Below are 19,959 nucleotides of genomic sequence, written 5' to 3' on the forward strand. Positions count from 1 at the left end.
CACCACCTCTCTGTCAGAGGAACTTTAGGAGACTTGGAAGAAAACAAGGCCAAGCTTTGCACCGGTGCCGAGAGGCACATTCACCCTGACAGCCTCAGCTCCACTGTATCGTGCTGCCAAACTGGGAATTTCAAGAGGCAACTCAGAAAGTGCAGCGTGTCAGGGAGGCGATAAGCTATGTCTGCAGGAGAGGAAGGGGAGCTGTCACCATACCTCCCAACAGCTGCCTTCCAAAGCCTGCTGGATGTCAGAGGGAGTAATTTGTCAGACCCCTCAGAGGAAGAAATGAAAAACAGCAGGAATTGGACACATGCGCAAAGGAGCTGAGCATTCTGCCTCTATAGCTTTCAGCCATCATAGTCTGAATTGTGCTAGAAGTGAGAGCTGGGCATTTATTGAAACTCTTTGTGGGTCGGCTTTCCTTTCTTACACCAGTCAGAGTTAAAAGGTGCATTTTTTGTTTGGGAGCCTGGAGTTTTCCCTTTTGGGGCCTCTCGGTGCAAATGTTTAAACCTAAATTTTAAAACGCTGTGACTCCAATCTTTTCCAGATAAAGAAGCTTTCACTTTTTTTCAAAGCAAAAAATAATGCAAGAAGTCACTGCTTGTGGCATTCCTGAAGCAGACTTGCCACACTGGGTTTTAAAAAGCACAGTATTTCCTCTGAGTACTTCGGAGTTCAAATGCTGCAAAAGAATCATGAAGGGGTAAGTTGCAGCAAGAATATTTCTTGGGGCTACACCTTCCTCTGCTAGGAGTCTTATCAACATCAGTTAGTTACTTGAAGAATAGCACATAAATGTATTAAAACTTGAGCCTCACATTTAATTGCTACATATGCTTTGGTGTACTGGTATGGACTCTTCAAAGAGTTATACTCTCAAGCTAGACAAGTCAACAAAACTAAGATCAAAACTGCCAGCAAGGAAGGGAACTGGAAGCAATAATGAGAAACAGAAAAGACTTTCTGGTGCTTGGGCAGGAGAGCTTGTAGAAAAGACTGAAGGGAAGACAGTGCATGAGGCACACAAGGGCATTCAGGCTGTATTTCCACAAACAGCAGAATGATGGAAAGAGTAAAGTCACACTGGGGAGACATTGTAAAACGGAAGAAAATGCAGGGGAATGTGGGCAAAAATATAGCTGGTGGCCAGATTATGAATGCTCTTGAAAATTGGAATTTGCCTCAATCCATAGCACGGGGTAAATATTACCACAATCTTCAAGCCGTCCAGCAAACTGGTACCACTGCATGTATAAGAAATTAAAATGATGATTCTGTTCATATATTGTTATTCCTAATCATAGAATGTCCTGAGCTGGAAGGGACCCACAAGGATCATCGAGTCCAGCTCCTGTCCCTGCACAGGACAACCCCAGATTCACACCATGTCTCTGAGGGCATTGTCCAAGTGCTTCTTGAATATCGCCAGGCTGGTGCCGTGATGCCTCCCTGGGGAGCCTGTTCCAGGGCTCCACCACCCTCTGGGGGAAGAACCTTTTCCTAATACCCAACCTAACCCTCCCCTGGCACATCTCCCTCCCATTCCCTCGGGTCCTGGTGTTGGTCGCCAGAGAGAAGAGATCAGCGCCTGCCCCTCCTCCTCCTCCCCTTGTGAGGAAGCTGCAGACCATGATGAGGTCTGCCCTCAGCCTCCTCTTCTCCAGGCTGAACAAACCAAGGGACTTTAGTCGCTCCTTGTACGGCTTCCCCTCTAAACCCTTCACCAACCCCGTGGCCTCCTCTGGACTCTCTCTAGTAGCTTTATACCCTCAATGTCCTGCAGCACCCCAAACTGCGCCCAGCACTCGAGGTGAGGCCGCCCCAGCGCGGGGCAGAGCGGGACAATCCCCTCCCTCGCCCGGCTGCAATGCAGGGCTTGATGCCCCCCAGGGCACGGCTGGCCCTCTTGGCTGCCAGGGCACGCTGTTGGCTCACGTTCAGCCTTCCATTGACCAGAACCCCCAGGTCCCTCTGCAGAGCTGCTCTCCAGCTTCTGCTTCCCGTGTCTGTCTGTACATCCAGGGCTGCCCTGCCCCAGGTGCAAAATCCGGCACTTGCTCTTGTTAAACTTCATATGGTTGGTGATTTCCCAGCACTCCAGATTGTCTAGATCTCTCTGCAGGGCCTCTCTGCCCTTGAGAGTGTCAACAGCATACAGTGTTGACACCTATCCACCTATCCACCATCTGCCAAAGGAGGTTTGCTTCCACTGTACCTAGCATGAACGGCCCCTAACTTGGCCCCAGGTACTTCGCAGAAACCTGCATCTCCGGAGAAGCCCCTGACTCCTTCCAGGACATGGGCACACTGCTGTAATCTATCAAGATAAAGGTTAAAATATTCTCCCTACAAGAGGGGACAGAGCTGCGGAAATATAGAAGGCATATTCAGCTGGAGTCCAAAAGGTAACTCCTTTCCCAACAGCTAAGTCAGGATCTGTGATTCAGGTTGGTGCTAGACAGTCCAGCGGGGTGAATTTGAAGAAGAACTTGAGATAAAAGAATAAAGCGCTGGACAGCCATTCTATCTGGCCTGACACTGCCTCACAGATGACCTGGTGAGTTTGCAGAGTCTGGCAAATTTACATTTTTCTTGTATAAAACAGTTGTACCTCAAAGTTGCTCAAGACAACCTTCCCAGACAACCCTTGTTTCCCTTAACCTGACTCTTTCTTTTCTGATTCATCAAAACTTGCCTCCAAGTTTTTCTCTAAAAACAGTCTTTTTCAAAATGTGCATCAAATAGGTTTTGGGTGACTTGTGACTAGATTTTGTGACAAAATGCTGAAGAAGGGAGTTAATTTTCCCCTGTCCTTAGGTGATTAGATGTCTTCCAACTCTCCAGTCTTTCCAAATTCCCAATATTTTATTTGCTTACCCCTTCTACCTTTGACTGTCTGGTCCTGTCTGCATAATTTTCAAGACTGGTAAACATTATACATCCTATATCCCCCAAAGAAAATATGCAAATGGCTCCCGAGCACCGCAGATCCTAGTGAGCTCCTGACATTATACAGATATGCCACATTAACATAACAGAAAACAAATCTGAGACAAGGGGATGTGAACTATATAAAGATTCTCCCTGTTAAAACCTCAAACCTCTGCTGGGGCATTTTTCTCAGTTTCAAAGGAGTGAGGAGCACTGATAACAGGCAGTTGCTGCCGTGGATGGTGGCTGCTAGGCAGGTAAGAAGACAGAAGGATCAAGCCCGAAGTAAATGTGAGGCTATACCTGCCTTTTGGTAAACTTCAATAAAGAAAGGCAGGAGGTTTAAATAATTATTTTAAAAGCCAAATGGCTGCTTTTGGGTTTTGTTCCAAAGAGCAGACATGCAACAGGAGCAGGAGAACATAGCTAAGCATCATCTGTCTCTGATATATGGAAAAGACAGAAGTATTTAATGAGCTGAAAAACAAAGCAGAGGAGCTCTCAGAAATTATGGTAAATCAGTGCCAAGAGGCAAAAGCAGGAGACACAATGAAAAAAATCCAAGAGCTGACAACATTAAAGGATCAACACAGATGACTGAGGAGACAAAACAGCAATAAGGAGAACAGGAAAGTCAAAGCTCCCATTTCTGAAACTGGGGAAATGCCAGCTGAGCTTCCAGCATCACACCTCCCCAGGGAATCACTGTGGGCTCAAATGCTATGCTGCAAACATTCCGAGATTGGCAAGTCAATGAAGCAAACCTGGACCCTTCCCCAGTCTATTGCCCTGTGGGTGCTTCACATCCAGGAACTGTGTTTCAGGCCAAATCAGAATTGCTACCAGCGACATGTGGCAGGTAAAATGTTGGGTAGTGGTCCCAGGGCCTCATCCCACCTGCAGGTACATGAAGATGTGCTTCCCAGAGGACTCCACTTGCTGGCCAGATATCTCCCATTTTACAGTTAAAGGTTTTTTCCTTTCTTTGTTTAGTTATGTTTTATTTTTAATAAAAGAAAAAAATTACAAGGCTTGTTTCAAGTGGGGTTTTAAGAAAAGTACAGAACAGGAACATTTGGAAACCTTTCAGAGCACTATGCCATTACCCCCAGTGAGCACAGCTATGCTAATAAGCTCCCTAAAAATGCAGCTGCTGGATGCCAAAACCAGCAACCCATGTTCCTGCAAAGAGCTCAAGTGATGGGCATTGCTCTGATGCTTTAAGTCTGTTGAAAAAACTGTAAAAGTCATGAGGGTGTCTGTTCTTCATACCAGCCTCATACTTAAAAGCAGTTCTCCTTCACTCCCATGATGGTGCTACTCCCAGCAGATTTTACTGTCTCACAAGAACTCAGTTTAATGCTGTTTTCTGTGGCTTATATGGCTTCCCACAAGCTGCAAGCCAGAAGGAATGAGGCATTTGAACAAAGGGTGATGGTTTTGTAGATCCCCATAGGAGTAACAAATCAGCAGGTTGCTATAAATGTGGGAGGAATAAAAATATCTAAATAGGGTTAAAATAGCCAGGGACCTGCTTACACTGGGCAGCACACAGCTCTACTGGCCCAGAAAATTGGCCTGGTGCAAACCAGGACTAGTAGTTCAGCTGGTAACTATTTTAGTGCGGTTTCCAGGCAGGTCCTGCAAGTGAGGAATGGGAAATGAGAATGGGCTGCACAGGTGCAAGATGGCCCTGCAATCTGAGAGGGAAGGTGAGTAGCTGGCAGGGTTTGTAAGGGACACAAAAGAGAGGTACTTAGGACTTGAAGGTACTACCTCAAAAACATGGACAGAGAGGAACAGCCTTGCACCATTGAGAAGATGGTTGGATGCGTGAAGGGCCAACCCAGCCCCTCTCCTGAAGCCAAAGATGGTGCAAGTGCAGTGTGAGTTCCCCTGCCACCACACAAAGCATCTTCCTCCTGGTGCAAACAGACTAAGGGGCATCTGAAGCAGCTTCACCTCAAGACCAGAGTCCCTCTTCCACTGAATCCAGAGATAACTTCTCTCCTGCTTTCACACAGTCCCCCAGTGCTCACCTTGTTCTGGTTGGCCAGGACTTTGCCGTTTGGGGCTGTTTCTGAAGGATAGCAGGGTTTTGGTGCAGTGTTGCTGGTTTCTTGTGTTCCTGCTGTCCCTATTTCACGTTACTGAGTCAGATTTAGATAGCTGTCATGGAACATAAAGCAGCTACCACCACATGCAAGCAAACCCCGTTTCAGGATACAGCAACGGAGCTGAGTGATCACACTCTCACGAGCTTGTGCCTGAGCAAACCCTGGTGAGAGCAGTTCCCATGCTTTATTTTTACTTTGTTACTCATGTTACTGCCTAAACAACTCCTGAGGTTGCTTTTGCTAATAAGGATATTCCAAAGGCTTATCGACTATTTTCAAACCTTTGACTCAATGGATACGGAATGAGTAAAAATTCAACATGGAAACCTATTGCTTACTTAAATGATTTGGTCTTGCTCAGGGCTAAGAGAAACACACAGCTTTCATATGATCTTAAATTGCTACTGGATATCTGGCAGAGCTGAAAGGTGTGAAATGGCCTTTCATAAAAGCACTACAGAGGATAAAAACAGTGAGTGAGGTGGGGTGTACGGGGACCAACCACACATCCAGGGTCCACTCCAATCCCTACAACCGGGAAATACAAGAAAATTTTACTTGTATTGGGACTCTGAGCAAGACTTTTGAATCTCAGAAGTATTAAAACACAGCCAGCCACAAACACAATTCATAATTCAGCATTTCTGCAAAAGGAGATCAGATTGCCTGAGACAGGCTTTCTACCATTTTTTTCCAAATTTTTCAATGCTCGTAAGTGTCTTACGAGTCTAAGTCCCATCTGCAAAAGTAACCAAAACTTTTGAAAGACCAACTCTAGTGAAAATTCAGTCAGTGAGACCTAATTCCAAAACAGCCAAAATCTCTTCAGAGGAATTTGCTGAGTAAATGGAGGCACCTCCTGGTGAGTGCCCAACTTGACAAACCTCAAGGATGACTCATTTTCAGGCACTTTTGAACAGCTATTTCATAAAAATCAAGTTCTTACGAACAGCCTCAAGCCGAGCAGCCCATGACAGATCGCTGATGGCTTATTCAGATTTTGCCCGTAAACACACAGATCGCTCACGGTTTTGAAAACACTGCTTCTTCTCCACCCTAGAAGGTGGCGTGGGATCCATGCAACCCAGCCCACACATCTAATTTGCAATTAAACGAGCCATACAAGCTGCCTCATCTTACCCAAATTAGATGCTATGTGAAAGTTGGGCATCTAGTCCCAGCTCTTCACCTAGACTCCTTCCATAAGAAATGGAGGGAGATAAGAGTCCTAAGCAGATAAGAAAATGGATGACCTTTTCATTAGAAGATGGTGCATTATCAGACCCACTCTTCAGTAAATAAACATTTAGATTTGCATCTTAACAAAAGTGCCTCAACTGAGTGTAATTGGTTTAAACTATCCTTTCATCTTTTCATCACAGGGCCAAAGTCTCTGACAAGACTCCTGAAAGAATAAGATCTCTGAACAGTAATGTCAGTTATTCCGACAGTAGTTTAATCTGTAAGGCAGAGCCTTAAAAGCTACTGTGCTAATGCACTACTGGTTATGCAGATTTTAGATATACTCTAATTTGATAAAGAATACTTTGATTTTAAGAAAAAACCCTGATATTTATTAAGAAGATAAATCATAATGACACCCTTACTTATTTAATGAATTTCTGAACAACATAAACAGGTGGAACTAAGAAAAGTTAAGTTAAAAACTGAAACACAGAGTTGAAAGTATATTCTAATGAAGGAAATTAGATTGAAATGACAGGGGGCTTTGCATCCTTTGCTGCCTTTCTTCACTCTTCACCCCTTCATCTCTCCAACTTAAGATCAGGTTTGCTACCAAGTGAGAAGCTTGCCCAGCACTTTGCACAGCAGGATCCGACTGGATCCATTTCTGGAGGTAAAGAAGTATAAATAATAGCAGATGTTAATGACTTCTTAACTGAGCCCTGGTGTATTTGGCATGCGGTAGGTGCCTAACATTTTTCCAGGAATTAAAAATCAATGTGGTTAAACTGACAAAAATAATTAATTCCTCATAATGTCTTAGAAAATGGGATGTTCTACACATCCTTAAAGAAAAGTGCAGGGAATTGCATTGTAAGCGAGGGATCTTTGAGTGTTACTTCAATGCTAGGTAAAGTGGATGGAAAAATACCCCAGAAGAGTTGGCAGAGAGGACACTTCATGGGCCAGCCCTGTGCCCCATACCTGCCCCAATCCAGATGAGGCCACGTTTTCATATTGTGCCTTTAGCAGGAGAGACACTGACATTTATGTGAGGGCATTAGGCAGGTGCCAAAGATTGGAGTGACACTGGAAAGCATGAAAGCTTTTGGATGTAAACAAATGGCAGACCACGCATGCAGAAGTCATGCCATCAGGTATAACACTCATGGAGGCTCATTTGTGGGCATTACCACAGTGACCGACCATAACAATTTTTGTTCTTGGAAGATGTTGTCTGGGCAATCAATTATATTAAAAAAAAAAGAAAAGTAGCACTAAAGAGGAGCTTTCTCTGTGCAAAAAAAGAAATAGGACAAATACTTAAAGAGGTTTTTCTTTGTGAAAGAGGGGTAAAACTCCTGTCACCACTTCAGAAATAAGCAGCTGTGACCTCTTGAACTGTGATGAGTAAATCCTAGATTCAGTAAGGTACCAAGGGGCCTGGAGGCACTTGGGTAGCTATCAGCACCCAGACCATGAGTAATGAGAGCTCTCAAACATCTCTCAAAGCACTACAGCTCATGTCACATCCTCCGAGAGCTTCCTCTCCAAAATAGCAAGTTTTCTTATGTAAATGGCTACGCTGAGAGGCCATATGAGATCACTCAGTGCCCAAGCAGAGTCGCACTCCTTAATTTTCATCAGCATTTCAGCAAACGTCATTTGAGCTTCCCTGCGTCTCACAGACTTATGCTAGTCAGTACCCATTTCAGAACAAAATAAAACATGTTAATTAAGGGCAGAAAAGCTGAGAGCAAGAATTATTAAAATTGCTGTCTCAGCTCAATTCCTGATAGTGCTTTGGAAGAAGATTTCCAATCTGGTGTGATTACACAAGGCAGCTTTTCAGGCTGTACAGAGTGCATCCTGACTTATATGTCTTAAAATAAAAAAATGACGGGCTGATGGCTTCATGATGGGAAACCAAAGAAATCTGTTCCTTTCCTGACGTTATCAGGATAGAGTGTGCCTCTACAGTGGGAAGATAATGCCTGGAGAAAGGTATTCCTGGGACAAATCTGAATCACTGTGTCATAACCTCATCATCTCTTTGAGTTCTCGTACCATAGTATCATCAGAGTTATGAAAACACAGGTGAGGTGGCAGCTGCAAAGCAAAAGGACCCACTTTCTGACTGCTGGAAAATATCAGGTCTTTCCTACCAGAAAGATGTGATACAAATCTATCCCTGGGGAAGCTACTGTCACTTTAGGTTCATGGACTTCATGGATAACCCAGAGATTAGTTCTACCATCTCAGCTGACTAGCTAGGTATCACAGGAGGCACAGGTTTGCTAGATCCCTCTCATGCATGAAGTGAGCCTTAAATAGTGTTTGTTCAAACAGACCCTGTCATCATCTGCCATATAATTCTCACAGTTACTTTAACTTTTTTAAAAGGATGCTGGTAAACACACTGCTAATCAGGGGCCTGGTACAATCACTACCAAATGGACAAAAGAGTAAACAATAAATGAGAGGGAACAATTTGATACCGCCCAGGAAGGCCCAAGGACCTAAGGACCTTTTTTGACACCTAGGAGTCAGTAACTTAACATGGTTGTAACAGAGAATGACTGAACATGTCTGAATAAATGTAGCTCGCTCATTTCTCTATCTTCTATCAGGGGAATGTGGCAAATGCTGTCCTTTCTGATTAAAGTAATGTTACATTAGATAAAGCTTCTTGGTTTTATAGCTGCTTGCAGAATCCATGCATTTGAGAATATTCTTCATGTGCTCCTAATGTAGCTACAGTGTCTTTGAGAAAACCTAATTTTGCAGAGGATTGAAACCATGAAAGTGAATCCCACAGACCCTGCTCTGGATTGCAGGATGCAAACCCAAAGAGGAATAGCACACAAGGCAGAGCACGAGCAACTTCTGAAATCTCTATTTCTAATGAACGTCTGTAAAATCTCATGTGTACTGTGTAGTGGCACTGGAAAACAAGTATTATTCCCTTTTCACTATGTGTCTGTATTGCAGCTGGGAAGAGCGGATGGACAGTATAACCAAACCTCTTACCAACATAGCCAGGAGTCCCACAGGCTGTGGACATCACATCTCCTTTACCCTCCATCTTTGACAATCCAAAGTCACTGATCATGATTTTTGACTCTTCATCCTGGCTGTAGTAAAGCAGGTTCTCAGGCTAGAAAGGATAACAAGAAAAGTGGGGTTTGAATATGTAAGTCCACTAGCAACATCTGTTGGCAGATACTTTGCAATTAATACAGTCCTTAGTTACATCACATGCTAACATTATTTGGTTCCCTTAAATCCTATGGAGTTAGTCCTACAACCTATATGGACAACCTCTCCAGACTCCTGTATGGTGGCTAACGGAAGAAGCTAACACCTTGAGCTTTAAGTAATTTTCCTGGGATAATAAACTTCTCCTTTAGCACCCCAAATAAGAACTAATGCTCGTCCTTTACTTGTGAGGTATGTCCAACATACCATCACTTCAGAGTGATAAAACAGAAGGATTCATTTGAAGGCAGGTAAATACAGTGAATCCGGTAGTGTAATGAAACATTTTTACATATTTAAAAAAAAGAAAAAGGAAAACAGTAGGTATTAGACCATTTTTGCATATCCTCCACTGAAATAAACTTGTGAAAGAGGAAATACTTTTACAGTTAACTGAGTTGCAGCAAGGATGATTTATCTGGAGCTGATTAGGAAAAAATGCCACAGCACTAAGCACAACAACTTGTTTATGCTGAGAGAAAACAAGAGTCAATCCACAAAGCCCTGTGACTTTATACTGATGTCAGGTGGGTTGGAGAGCCCAACCAAACTCCATCTGCTACAGCATAGTCCTCCATCCGTATGTTTTGCAAGTGCTACTGCTACACTGAAACGCTCTTGCTAGGTGCTATGAGAGCACACTTCTTCCCCTACTTAATATCTGTGCTTGCAAAAGGTTCCAGCATCTGCTGGCACTCTGACTGCCTGGTGGTAATGGGGTGCCGTTGTACCACCCAGACCTCGGGGTCTCCAGCTATAAAAGTAACTGATACCCAATGTTGCAACATAACCCAGGTGTAGACTTTTGCCCAGAAGCTGGTACAAACACCTATCCGCATGCCACACATCTTGTCTATCATCAGCCCTCTGTGTGCTCCAGGAAATGGTAAGAAGCAGCTGGGGCCACACAAGATCATGAGACTCCTTGGGACATATCCAGGCTTGGGTTTGTAAGGAGGAGCAATTGCACTGCAGCAGCACCAGCATCTGTCTTGCCTCCTCCATCGCTGTAACCTTCTGCTCTGGGGAAAGTGGGGACGAAGAATCACCCAGGGCTGATTTTGCCTCCACCCTACTCTGAGGTTCCCATTCAGCTTCCAGTGGAAGTTAAAGCACTTTCTGGCTCCCCACCCCAGCATGAAGCCAGGTAGTGTTGACTTTATCCATTTAAAACTTAAACTTTTAAAAGAACTGTGGTTCTTCAAGCTGGTTAACTCAGAAAGTGTTAACAAGGTGGCTCTTTGCCAAGCAGGGCTGCTCGAGCCTTTCAGCCCTTTTGCACATCCTGGACTTCACTGGGCTTCAGCTGCTGCCATCTCGTGTTATCTGCTGCTGCATTATTCAGATCGGCGACTTGGAGCACACATCTGTTTTTCCCAACTACAGCAAGTACTATTTTGGTACCTGAATAACACATAATTACAATAAATAATTGTTATAGATGTTTCAAGGGTTGTATTTTTGTAGAGTGGATTCTTACCCAGAGTTTCATTTTGGGGGATTGCAGCTTGGAACTTGCACTTATCTTGATATTTTGAGATCGTAAGGAGCCTTATTATATCCCTGTTTTTGCCATCATGGTGTGTTTGTGCTAACAGAAATTCACAGCAGGTGTTCCTCATATACCATATTTTATGAGTCATTTTAACGACTCTTATGGTACTGAAAAAGACTTACAGAAAAAAAGAAAGAAAGAGAAAAAGCTAGATTTTGCCCCAAAATACCAGTGGAGAAGGTTGGCTTGATCTAAATTCAGCATGTCCTTACACAAACTCTGAAAGTAATTTGTAGATGAATTCACTTCCCAATTACCAGATCACATATTTTATTATAGGAACTATTAAATAAGATTAATCTGTTTTAAAATGAGAGCTACAGCCTTCCTTTAAATGATAAAGATAGGAATATTAAGTGCTTGTACAACTGAATATGTGAACTAAGAGGACTCAGACCTCCCTCCGAAACCTCTGGTTGCAGAAAGAAGCCTGAAATTATTTCCTACAAATTGAACTTAAGAGAAAGCTGATCATGTTAAAATACTAAATAACATTTCCATACTGAAATGTGGTGGAACTCTAATAAATGCAAGAATATTCCTATGCACTTCAGCACAAGAGCAGGAATGAATGCGAACTGAGGGCAATGTGTAAAACTGTAGGACACGGAAGACTACGCAGTGCCTCCTTTCAGAAAACTCATTATTTGAAACTGTTCAGACTAAGCTGCACAATGCTGAGGAAATATTATTTGTGGACATCAGTGTATATTTTCCTTCAGTGGATTCAAGGTTTTGCCTTAAAAATGTGCCAAACCAATACTTTAAAAAATATATTTCTACTATCTATTAATCTAGTCTGTCTTTTGAAGCAAAGATCATAGGATGTCTTCTCCTTGCAAAGATATCCAGGACTGAGGAAAGTCCCTTGCAGCAGTAAGGTCTGGAAAAGTTCCTAATCCTAGGGGAACAACCCCTACCCAGCAAAAAGATTCACATCTGGAGTCAAAGAGTGGCAGAAGGAAAAGACTGTGTTGCGGTTTTCACAAAACGAGGCCATTTCTGCCTGTCTTGGGCACTGCTCCACCTTGGTGCTGGTGGTTACACCAGTAACAGGCTCTGTTTTGGCTGCATCACATCTTGGAATAATTATTTTACTCCATGCAGCACTTCACATCAGCACTAATTCTGGAGGAGATAAAAAGCAAATAAATAGTATTTCTCGTCACAACAATTTTTCATCCATCTTAAGGCAAAACAGTGAGGTCACATTGCCAGCACTACATCTTCACTAAGAGGACTTGCCAAAAATTGCAAACATGAAGTTTAACATTAGAGTGCATTAAAAATACAACTAATTTTAAAATACATTAAATAAAAATATTTTTAAGAAGAAAAAAAAAAAGAAAAAAAACCCTTCTTTGTGGCTCTTGACTCTATTAATGTTCATTAAGCCTTTACATAATACAACCTGTTAAGCCAAATTCCACCGTCTTTACACGGGGAAAATTCAAGGCCACAACATCAACATCCAAGGCCACTCCTGTTTGGAGCATCCCTCCAAAACACAATCAGAGGTGTTATCTCATTCACTGAATTCTTAATTTCTGGCAGTAAACGTTGATAGAATTAACTAGCTCAGGAACTGAAACCACAATTTTCTTTTGACATTTGTATCTTTTCTAATGCCTTGTGCTAATTTATCCTTTAAGATAGTAAAGGTGGGGAGGGTTAGCTGTTTGTTGTGAAATCCAAACCTTTCTGCTTATTTTAATGACAGTTTAAGATATAGGAAGGAAACAATACAGAAATAATGTTTGGGTTTTGGTTTTTTTTTTTTTGCCAGAAAACCTGATAGATTTTGATAGGACAACACAGTACAGCTGAAAGGAAAATTATCTAAAAATCACATTGGCACACAATGTTCCTTAGAAGAATCCTTGTTGTCAACAGTGTCTCCAAAACATTAGTCCAAATAGCACGGTAGAAAATAATTCCACTTTCCCACACTATTTATTGTTACTAGTTATTATTAAGTAAAAGTAAATATAGCACAGCAAATCTGCAAGATACGTTACAGCAGTAAGAACTTATATCCCAGCTGAGATGAGGTTCCTGCCTTAATGTAGTGCTTTGAGTCTTAATGAATGACTTTTCCTCCACCCTATATGTGCAAAACTTCCATTGTAGCAGCACTGATTGTGAAGTCCTCATTAAAACTAATTATGATGGGAGGATATGGAGCCTTCAGAGCATCCCTTTTATGGTAAAACTTTCCTGAAACAGCCAGTCCCAGGGAAGCTGGATTTTCGTGTGTTAGACTCACATTATTATGCAACTTTTATTAACACTGCCCAGAGGACCGAGTCACTGCAGTCGTACCTTGAGGTCCCTGTGCACAATGCCCATTCGGTGCAGGTAATAGACGGCATCCAGGACTTGCCGGATCAGGGTGCTGGCATCCTTCTCGGTGTAGAATCCTTTCTCAACAATGCGGTCAAAAAGCTCTCCCCCAGACACTCTGGAAAACATGATGGGATGCAAAAGTGTGAGGATATGCTTTGTAACATGCTTTCTACCTTGCTCAAGGATGGCCAGGCAGAAGGCAGTCCAAGCACACACTCATCTGGAGCTCTGGGGGCTCCCCCACTGTCCCAGCAAGCATTTGGTTTTAATTTCTTCATAGTCCAAGGACTGGTCTCTCCCTCAGAGACCAGAAGAGTAGCAAGGGGCAAAGAAGAGAAGTAACAGAACTAAACCAGACATAAATATAATGGAGAATAAAATCCATCACAAATCAGAGTGGTCAAAGACTCACTAGCACTTGCAGAGGGAAACCACAACTCTACCCCAGTAAGAGCCAGGCAGGGCAGACATGAGCTTCCACGCTGTCCCACCCCAGCGAACTTTGTATACGTGAAATCGGTCTGTCCTTCCTGCTGGTGATGCCCCACTGGGGTTGTAAGGCTCCCTACTAGTGTATGCCCTTGGGGTTCACTTTTCACTCCTCTGACCAAGGCCTGGGTTTTGTCCTGGAGGAATGGTCCCATTCCCCTTTCCCCACCGGCAAGTGAAACGCATACAGTAGTTACTGCCAGTACCTATAGAGCATTAGTTCATTAAAGGACTCTGGGTCTCTAGCAGTTTTACTTGAACTTAGGCGTTCCCCCCACTTTATTCATACATGTATTTTTGTTTACCAGCAACCACAAACTCTTTAGGCAGAGCATGGCCCAGAGAGTTATTGATGAGGGTGCACAGATTATCAGCACGATTAATCACCAGATGACACGGATAGGAAAGAATACCACAACTCGAAAAGGAAAGAAAATAAAAACTTGACATCCTACTATTTAATGTCTGCTATATTATGCTTTTCCTCTGCCCTGCTAGAAATAACACGTTCTGAACCCAATCTTAAATAAAGAATGGACACATTAAAACTCCCTGGAGGAGTATCTGGGGAAACAAAAGAGGAAAGAAATGTCTGAGTAATTGAAATAATAAAACTGTCAGAAAAAAATCTGCCCTACTAGAGTAAATAAAAGATTTCCATTTTAACAAGCAAAACCTATTAAAAATAAAATGTATGCAATATGTTTTTTCAGCAAGTTGAACCACTTAGCATATCATAAATAGCACAGTAAAACTTTCTTTAAAAACAAACCTAATAAAGGGAAAATAATAAATGATTACAGTTATTAAATACATATGGAGTAGGAGCTTGTCGTTATATGAACACTAGGTAATTCAGCCACAGCCACTCCAAGCAATAATCTGCTTGAATAATGCCATGAAGTCACTTCCTAGGGAAGCTTGGAGCCTGAATGGAAGAGAAGGCTACCACTAAAAATGAACACATTCAACTTTGAAATTGAAAAGCAATCTTGGAAGAAAAAAAAGAATAAACCAGATAATCCCCCTATTAAGTTCTAGGCAAACAGACCAAATAGCTCGCTAAACTATTGTCATTAAACCGAAACTCTGCAGTAAAAGTGAAGTTCACACAGGGTCTTAAGTCCACCCAGGAGGCCCCTGGCTGTACTGGCAGCCCTGGGGCTTGCTGCTCGCTGCTGGCAGAGGGACCGGAGCAGCAGTGCTGGGCTGACAGCGGGGTGAGGAAAATACCCTGGTACCGTACCGAATTGGAGAGCCCAGAACTCACGGCACAGTGGGGAAAGAGGTATGGCAGGTAGAGGCTGCACCAGCAGAAGTGCCATCACACGACAACATGCTGTGAGATGACACCCTGAACACCGCACAGAAAAACTTGAATTAAACCCCTTTCTCTGCTAGTTTCTCACAAAGGAGTTGTACTCCTCGTTCATATATATATGCATGCATATATACATATCTATACATACACAGGGTTTTGCTCCAAGCCCTTCTCAGCCCTACACCTTTTGCCCAACCCATCGTGAGCCTTGCCAAGGGAGCATGGACACACCTCTGCCTCGCTGTTCACTGGAGGCAGACACAATTTTATTGAATCTGGCTCCTATTAGCTGACTGTCTTTTTATATTTCCTCTGCAGCCCTTTTGTTTCCCATGGATTGATTGCACTGAAAATTGAGCCCACGCAGTAATTAATATGACTGAATACAGCACATTTCCCCATGAAAATGTGGTGCATGCTGTTTTGCAATTTTATACAGTTATTTTTGTTATATTCAAGAGATGGACTGCTTTAGTAGGTACTGATTTACACCATGCGCTTTCCTGCACAAGGACTCTCTCCTTCGATGTTTGCAGAGAGTATACTTCCACAAAAACTTCTTAATTAAAATGATGAAATTTCCCCCATCCCAGCTCACCCCCCATCCTCCTTAAGCCTCATTATTTAATAGAAAGCTTTTCTAAGTCAAATTTAGTCCAGTGGATCTACTGTACCCAGGCTCAATCTGCTTATAATTTTCCTTCAACACATGGAAAATATTTGCAACCTCTTAAATGTTGCATTGCAAACCAGGGCTTAATCCAAGGACTCCGGAGGAGCAGCCAGTAGGTTCGCAGCTACTTGTTTATTCAGTGTCAGCAGCATCCCAGGTACATGCAGAGTTGAGAAACCCCTGCTTCTATTTATTCATGTTATGGTACATGGGATTCGTATTACATGTTTGCACTCACCTATAGGCTTTCCCTGCTCCGGGAAAGTGTCAGGGCTGGGGTTCGCCTCCCAGGGATGCTCTGCAACTCAGCACCCAAGGCCATAGCTACTTTCCATATGGAGCTTATGTCCATATGGCTTTTCTCCTCCAAAACTGGGTTAACTCAACTGTAATGTTATTGGGAGTGCTGCTCCCTGTGTGCTGCCCAAGGACTGACAGAAGTCAATGCTGTATCAGGAGCAAACGGGCAAGGGCAGCTGGGGGAGAGCATCTGAGCTCTAAACTCACAGTGGACATGCGGCCTGTTTATCTAAAGTTGGTCTTGATCCCAACCCTCCCTATCCTGCTGAGAGGGGACTTGGCATCCTGCTCTGAACAGACCCGGGCACTCACAAAGGGCTGCTGCAAATTGTTTGTTCCAGTCTTTATTATTCTCGGATACATTCTTTTTTAATGGCAGCACCAGCTTTGCCCTCTCTATGGCAATTCTGAGCAGGGCAGAGGAGGCAGAGTTGAAACTGCAGAGGGTATGAGCAGAATTAGGTCTTTATCTTAAAGAAATTTGAGACAAAATTTTCTGACCAGAAAGAGAGGGTAGGAGATATTTCTCATTAATGGAAGAGGACTGCTTCTGTCTTGCAGCTGGCACTGGCTCATGGAGCTGGACACACTGTTCCAAACATCAGCACAAGGAACCTTTTTCCCCTGCTGATTTCTATCTTAGCTTCCCGAAAAGAAAAAGACACAGAAAGAGTAGCCAAGTGCAGTTACTTGAAAAACATTTAACCCTGGGAACAGCTCAAGTGTCACGCTGTGATCCACAGTAACATTACCCCTGCCTGGGGACTCAGAGCTGGGCAAAAATCAGCAAAGCATCTGCAGCTGCATCTTCTGCATGGATGCCTGCTGGGGCTGCCTGCAAGGCATGTGCGGCTCCATCTCTTGGTGCCTGCTCAGCCACCAAACAGTGGTTCTCCCCTGATTCACCAAGGGCTGTGGGCAAAGCCCACTGCTTGGACAAGGAGCTAAGTTGTGTGTCCACATCACACGTGGACACCCCCAGCACGTGCTCTGCCTATCTCCAGGAATATGGGGAACACTTTCAAAACAATGACCGGAAGATTTATTTAGTTTAAAATAAAAAAAAATAAAAACCCAACCATAAATATGAATATGTTTCACTTCTGCTACATCTTTTACCTGAGGCTAGGTGCCTTTAGCTCATGTCACTGATTATCAACATGAGGAAGGCCAGAATAAACATAATTTCCATTTTCTTATTGCAGGAAAGAGAATCAGACTTATCCCAAAGAAACAGCCAGGATGTATAGCTTGTGTCCTGTCCCACAAGCCCTACCCCACTAAGACATATGCATTGCCGTCAAACCCCATTGTGCAGAGGGGCAGTAGGACACAGCTTGACCATATGAAAAAAGAAGCATTATCTGCAGTTCCAATGGAGAGACACAGATTTCACCCTGATTCCAGGGTTTCCTGAGATAAAACCTGACAGATCTAGTGTTTCTTTATGGAGAGTTCATGTATCAATCATGCAGATGCTGCAAATCTTTCAGAGGATCTAGCCTGGTGCTGGAGTTCGCAATAAACTCCTACAGTCCTCTAGTCTGGAGTCAACTACAGAAAGTTTTCCCAGCTCTAATGAAGATGAAGGAGGGAACAGAGACAGATGTTAAAAACAGAATCAGTGCCCGTTGTTACTTTTTAAATCTTTTTTTTTTTTTTTCCTGGCTGGATTTGTGGGGTTTGCCTCTTGTTTCTTCCCAATTTGGTGTTTAAATGTAGATCCAAACCTCCAGCACAGGCTGCCATACTGAGTGTCTCAATTTAGGATAGGTTCCAAAAAACTTTGAAAACACCCATGGTTTTGTGTACATGGATGAGCTACCTCATTATTTGGGCTCTGTGTGTGCGCACTGTTGGCTGAACACCCTGCAGAGCCACTGAAAGACGGTACAATCTTCATTAGAGGCAAAGGAGAGGTCACTGTAACAACATCTTAAACAGTTATTAAGGCTCTTGGTCTGTGTCATTACACTATATTTTTGTAGTTTCTAATTTACAGATGTAACTTGGGAGAGATGAGGAGACATTTCAGCATTACTATTACATCTTTACTTTATATTAACCCATTTCACCATCAGGTTCATCAAGAAAGAGCCAAAATAACAAACAAAAAGAGAACAGCCCCCTGATACAGGGAAGGAGAAAGCCCACGATCAACCTTTTTCTGAAGCAATTGATTACTTTGCAGTACCATCAGGAAAGCAGAACATGCAAAATTTCAAAGAAACGCTTTGATTAAATATGAGCACCAAAAAATCCCTCCCATGTAATTTAAGACTCCTAAACTCATAAACAAAGAGCCAGTCTCTCTGGATTTCTGACGTTTTTGCCAGCAGTGTGAAACCTGCACCTGTGTGTTGCAGATCACTCTTCCAAGTACCTGCCAGACCACCACCATAGTGGGGCTGCCTGGTGGGGGATATCCCTACATATGTTAGCCTTCAGCTCAAAAAAACATGAATAAAAGAATTAATAAATGCTGGAATTAAAAGTATGTTAGTCATATATTGATATTAATGTATTCATGTTACCCTTTCTTTCTCTTGCTGGTATCATCTGTGTGTACAGACAAATGCTTTTGCTTATCGACCCTTGCATCCCCCACTGTTATCAAGTGTAGGAACCTTTCTGCTTGTCTTAGGAGTTTGAAAAATAACACCCTTTGAAATATCACTTTGACTTCTTTGCCATTTGGCAAAACATTGATGTTTTTCTTTCCTGACTCTTTTAGGGTACAGGTTGGTGTTGCTCTGGAGTGTTTATTGCTTGACAGTTTAATTGCTTCTTTATCAAATATCTTATTGATTAACTCATCAGCGGTGGATTTACACAGAGAATCCCATCAAAGCTATTCAGAGCTTGCAGGCTTTTTCCTCCAGAAGCGCATGAAGTTCACCTGATGCTTCACTGCAGTTCAAGCCATGATCCAGCCTCCATTGGACAAGTTATCAAAGCACCAGCAGGCTGGGTCAGATGAACAAGTGCAGAAAGGCAGAGACATCCCTAGGGACTTGCCAACACTGTTTAAACCTGCAGACTAGGGATGCCTAGCGAAAAGAGGGCTGATTTCAGAAATTTGGAGCAGGAAACATGCCAGGCCAATATGAAAAATAGGTGAAAGATGAGCATTACACTTACTGACTTGCATTACTGTGAACAGCGTACTGATCAGAAGTTACATGTTCACAATTTCCTACAATGTAAATGAGAAGCTGAAAGCTGAAAGACTGAAGGGACCATTCCTGGGAAGTTCTGTCTCTGAGTATTAGTTTTGTCTAATGAAGGAATTCTTATTAATACAAATATTCCCATTTTTAAAAATTTATTTTGTTTTTAACGGACGGCTCTTCTGTTCGGCTTTAAACTTCCTCTACATTGTGAAAATGCGTGAGAACCAGAAAGCAAACCTGGTCAGCTCACTGTTAGAAAGGGAAGATAAATTCGCTGCCCTCATCTCATTGTACAAATGACATAACACATAAAAAGAAAACAAGTAAACGGATTAATAGATTTTAGACCCAGAAAGGAATATTATGATTATTCAGTCTGACCTCTTGTAAATATAAGTAGGTGATTAAAATGTTCCTTGTGCCAATAATCTAAGGTGCTAATCAGGCAGGGACAGATACTGCTATAGAAATACTGTATGTCCTACAGAGACCTGCTTTATTCAGTGTACATCTCAGACAACTGCACTGGCTTTCTCATTTGTAGCACATCATAAAATATTCAGTCTGAACAAGGCAAGGACTTTCCTTGTTATTGTAGGTTTAAATCA

The 19,959-nt window shown here is 42.8% G+C and overlaps 1 protein-coding gene across 3 annotated transcripts in view; it reads right to left on the minus strand.

Annotated features, from left to right (window-relative positions):
- The window catches only part of CAMK1D (calcium/calmodulin dependent protein kinase ID), a 232,079-nt gene that overhangs the window by 35,280 nt on the left and 176,840 nt on the right, over positions 1 to 19,959 (minus strand). For all 3 annotated transcript variants that reach the window (XM_075081580.1, XM_075081579.1, XM_075081578.1), the window contains exons 4-5: positions 13,372 to 13,510; positions 9,267 to 9,393 (exon numbers count right to left, since the gene is read on the minus strand). In XM_075081580.1, the coding sequence (XP_074937681.1) occupies positions 9,267 to 9,393; positions 13,372 to 13,510 (266 nt within the window). The remainder of the gene's footprint in view (positions 1 to 9,266; positions 9,394 to 13,371; positions 13,511 to 19,959) is intronic.

This window comes from Phalacrocorax aristotelis, chromosome 1, assembly GCF_949628215.1.
Source record: "Phalacrocorax aristotelis chromosome 1, bGulAri2.1, whole genome shotgun sequence".
Lineage (NCBI taxonomy): Eukaryota > Metazoa > Chordata > Aves > Suliformes > Phalacrocoracidae > Phalacrocorax > Phalacrocorax aristotelis.